This window comes from Borostomias antarcticus (assembly GCF_949987555.1).
Source record: "Borostomias antarcticus genome assembly, chromosome: 14".
In the NCBI taxonomy this organism is placed as follows: domain Eukaryota; kingdom Metazoa; phylum Chordata; class Actinopteri; order Stomiiformes; family Stomiidae; genus Borostomias; species Borostomias antarcticus.
In genome coordinates, this window is record NC_140247.1 from 21,085,474 (window position 1) to 21,089,914 (window position 4,441).

The 4,441-nt window shown below is 49.6% G+C and overlaps 1 protein-coding gene across 1 annotated transcript in view; it reads left to right on the forward strand.

The window, feature by feature from the left end:
- Positions 1 to 870: 870 nt before the first annotated feature.
- LOC311317546 (type-2 angiotensin II receptor-like) overlaps positions 871 to 4,441 on the forward strand; it is a gene marked incomplete at its 3' end in the record, with an annotated part of 3,905 nt that continues 334 nt past the window's right edge. Inside the window, exons 1-3 of the mRNA XM_084448620.1 lie at positions 871 to 1,000; positions 1,517 to 1,674; positions 3,339 to 4,441. The exon at positions 3,339 to 4,441 is cut by the window's right edge and continues 334 nt beyond it. Coding sequence (XP_084304746.1) covers positions 3,411 to 4,441 — 1,031 coding nt within the window. The 5' untranslated portion in view covers positions 871 to 1,000; positions 1,517 to 1,674; positions 3,339 to 3,410. The remainder of the gene's footprint in view (positions 1,001 to 1,516; positions 1,675 to 3,338) is intronic.

A 4,441-nucleotide genomic window follows, 5' to 3' on the forward strand; every position in this document is an offset into this window, starting at 1 on the left:
CCCCTGGATGGTCGGCTCAGGGGGGGGCGTACCTTCCTCAGACCTGGGCCCCTGGAGGGTCGGTTCAGGGGGAGGCGTACCTTCCTCAGACCTGGGCCCCTGGATGGTCGGTTCAGGGGGGGGGCGTACCTTCCTCAGACCTGGGCCCCTGGATGGTCGGTTCAGGGGGGGGGCGTACCTTCCTCAGAACTCGGCCCCTGGAGGGTCAGTTCAATGGGACCGTATGTACACATAGTGATACAGTAACCAGACACAGGAAAAGCTATTGGAAATCAAATTATTTTCAAAAACTCAACAACAAAACTTTTTTGGGGCTGATCTTGCCTGGCAGCCGCCCTCAATGGTTCCCACATATTCCTGCTCCACCCGCCTGTCTCCTCCAGGCAGACTCAAGCCAAAGCTCAGTATTTGAAAGGCCTTTCGGACTATTTGAAAGGATCTTCGGTACTGATTGACCCCGGTCTGACAGTAACATCAGAGACAGACGTGGCCAGGGACTCGGGGTCTACACAGATTATAATCTGCAGTGGTCACGCAACCCCCGGCCAGGACTCCAGAGAGACAGACATACATCTTGATTTCATTTCTCTCTTCCTTTGTTACTCCGCCTCTCCCTTTGAGAGAGAGAGAGGAGAGAGAGAGAGAGAGAAGGAGAGAGACGAATGCGAGACCTCCCTGCTCTGTGAATCCTGTCCATCCCCCTGATGAAGATAATGGTGATGATGATGATGATGATTTGTGAACTGCCCCACCAGCTCAGTGTCAGAAGAGGAGGGAGGTGAGCTATAAGACTCGCTAGCTCAGACACGACCATCCTCAGTGCCTCTCAGTCCACACAGACAGAGAGAGAGAGAGAGAGAGAGAGAGAGAGAGAGAGAGAGAGGGGGGCAGCTAGCCAGACATCATAGCCCCCTGAGGAGAGAGGACCTCACGCAGAAGAGGAGAGCAGACCTGGGCTGGTCTCACCCAGGGACAGGGAGCTCGCATCTCCACACTAAAGGTAATGGAGTACTTTGCTTTACTCTGAATGACACTATGCTGTGTTAACTGAAGCACAGTGGTCAAGTTTGGGAGATCTGTTGGAACGCTGTAGTATTGTTTGTTGAATCCTGTCACTGTATCAACTGTCAAGTGATTTTTGATGCCCAAAGTGATTTTTGATGCCCTTCAGGAATATTGTTTATCCAGAGAATTATATTGTCAACATCTGTTTTCATAGATCATATAAATGACTTACAAACTGACCATAAGGATAATTCTGTGGCCATAAGTGTAATTGATTTGCGTCTGGGGAGAAAAAGTGTCTGATAGCAACAATGTCACATGTTGTACTGAAATACCACAACTATAATAGTATTCAACCCTGTTATACCAATACCATACAACTATTATGGTATTCAACCCTGTTATACCAATACCATGCAACTGCCATACAAGTGCCATACAACTGCCAACTGCCATACTATACAACTATCATGGTATTCAACCCTGTTATACCTGGACTATGCACTGTCAGGCAATCCAGGGAAGAGAGGAGGATCTCGGCTTCACTATAACACCTAGGGGGTTGAGAAGGGATCCCGCTGTAGTCCTGACCTGGACTACGCCGACGACATCAGCCTGATATCTAACCATGTGAGGCAAGCACAAGAGCTCCTGACCAGAGTGGAAAAGGTGAGTGTGAAGATGGGAGGCCTGTCTGTAGACGACCTGATGATGATGACGACGATATACCAATATCATACAATTTCCATGATATTCAACCCTGATATACCAATACTATACAACTATCATGATATTAAACCCCGTTATACAAATACCATACAACTATCATGGTATCCTGTTATATCAATACCATACAACTGCCATGATATCCAACCCTGTTATACCAATACATACTGTATTACTATCATGGTAGTCAACCCTGTTATACCAATACCATTCAACTACCATGGTATTCTAAATCTGGTTATATCAATACAATAGCCTGGCACCAGCCCCTGAATCACGCACCCACTTTAATTGTTGAAATGCGATTCAGCATCTTGAAAAGCTCTCTTCCAGAGAGTCCATCCAGGTCAATAAGCATCCTTTGAATGCAATGTCAATTCTGTGATTGATTAGAGATTGAACTAATCACTGAGGACTCCCTCTTTGGCAAACCCATCTCAGAAAACAGCTGCAATGGGAACTTCTACTACTACTGCTACTAATACTATACAATTATCATGGTATTCAACCCTGTTATGCCAGTACCATAAAACTTCCATGGTACTGTATTAATTGAATGGCACTTAGTGACATATGTTAAATTAGGCTACTGTTTAAGACCGCAGATGTCAATTTGAAGCCAAATTCTATTAAAATATTGTAAAATGAAAAAAAAAGAATAATTTAAAACAGTGCAAATAAAATAAATTGAAATAAACAATAGGCTTCCAGGTCTTTCGTGGGGAGGAGGACTATGCCATCAACTCAAGATGAACTGGAGTGATACTGGACTTAACTTTTATTCCACTGAGCGAAGACTCACTTCTGTGGTGGCGCGGGAAGGCCCAGCGCTTCCCCAGACTGTAGGCTACCAGCGTGCAAATCGTTACCTCAGTTTCAACTAATTTGTAACATTCAAAACAATCACCTAATATTATTGAAATTAATAAATCAGTTGTGTTCTGGTCAGGTCAAATTAAACCATTTTGCAGTATCAACGCATTTTATTTTATGTTTAAAAATTTATTTTTGCCTATAGGCCGCAGCGTAGCTACACCAGCAGGCCGAACATTTTCAAAAATGTCAACATGTTGACATTTTTTTCACAATAGGCCTATTATTTCGATGTATTTTTATTGCACTGTTTATATGCATTATTGATTGAGCAATGGAAAGCATTGAAACATTGCTTGTGTTTCCACCTTCGCAGAAAAAGACTCTGGGCTACGTTCTCTCTGTTTCTCAGAGCGGGTCTCTGCCTGGCACTCGAGGCTATGTTGCGCAATACCTGCACCTGCTCCGTGTTGCGCAATACCTGCTCTAACAGCGAGTGAGAGACAGCTCTCTTCTGTTAATTAGGAATACGAAAATGCTTCTTAGATGAATAGGCCTACATTAATCTTATTGCAAGTTACAAACGGGGTTGTAAGATATGATGTCTTGGTGCAAGATAACGTTTATAGCCTATCACAGCTGTTCATGTATACAATACAAATGAAATAATACAAAACTATAAAACTATCATGGTATTCAACCCTGTTATACCAATACTATACAACTATCATGGTATTTAACCATTGACTCCGAAAACGAGTGAGCTTTTGATGTTTCGTTTTGTGTCTTTACAGTTGGATGACAGTGGAAGCGGACTGAAGAGAGCCAGGCCTGCCATTGAGGATTTACAAACCAACCCAGTGACCATGGCGAACAACCTCTCTCTCCTCAACTCCTCCGCCCCCTCCCCCCCCCCTATCACAGACCTCTCCTTCTACCTGAGCCCCTCCCCCAGCCCGCCCACCTGCTCGCCCTCGTCCTCCCTGCCTCAGAGCGTCCTCATCCCAGCCCTCTACGGCGTGATCTGCGTCCTGGGCGTGGTGGGGAACACGCTGGCCTTGTGTGTGCTGGTGCAGGGCGGCGGCTGCAGGAGAACGGTGGCCAACACCTTCATGCTGAACCTGTGCGTGTCTGACCTGCTCTTCCTGCTCTCCCTGCCGCTGTGGGCCGTGTATTACTCGCTGGGCTACCGCTGGCCCTTCGGCCGGCTGGCCTGCAAGCTCTCCGGCGGCCTCTTCTCCCTCAACATCTACGCCTCCATCTTCTTCATCACCTGCATGAGCGTGGACCGCTACCTGGCCGTGGTGCGGCCGCTCCAACCCCGGGACCCGTGCCGCGCGCGCCTGGCGTGCGCGCTGGTCTGGGTGCTGGCATTCGCCAGCTCCGCCCCCACCATGGCCCTGAGGGACACCCACCCGCTGGGCGAGGCGCCGGGGGGGGGGGAGGCCTGCGTGATCCTGTTCCCCCACCACGGCTGGTTCCTGGGCCTGGCCTGGATGAAGATGCTGCTGGGCTTCCTGCTGCCCATGGCGGTCACCACGTCCTGCTACTGCGCCATCGCCAGGCACCTGCTGGCGGCCAGGCCGTCCAGGGGCCCGGGGCACAGACGCAGGGATCTGGTCCAGGGCCCTTCTTCCGACAGGCCCCTCAACCCCGTTAGTAAACCCCAGAAGGCTTCAGACAACCCTGCTAAAGCCGACCCCCCCTCGCCCAGCCCCGGACACAAACCCCCGGAGAGGTCCGACCTCCGCCCCTCCGCCCCCAGACCCTCGGACCCCGGACCCTCTGCTCCCAGCGGCCCCAGGCGACGCGGCAGCACCAGTCAACTGGAGGGCCGAGGCCTGGAGCGGGTCCTGTGGACGGTGACGGCGGTGGTGCTGGCCTTCTTCCTGTGCTG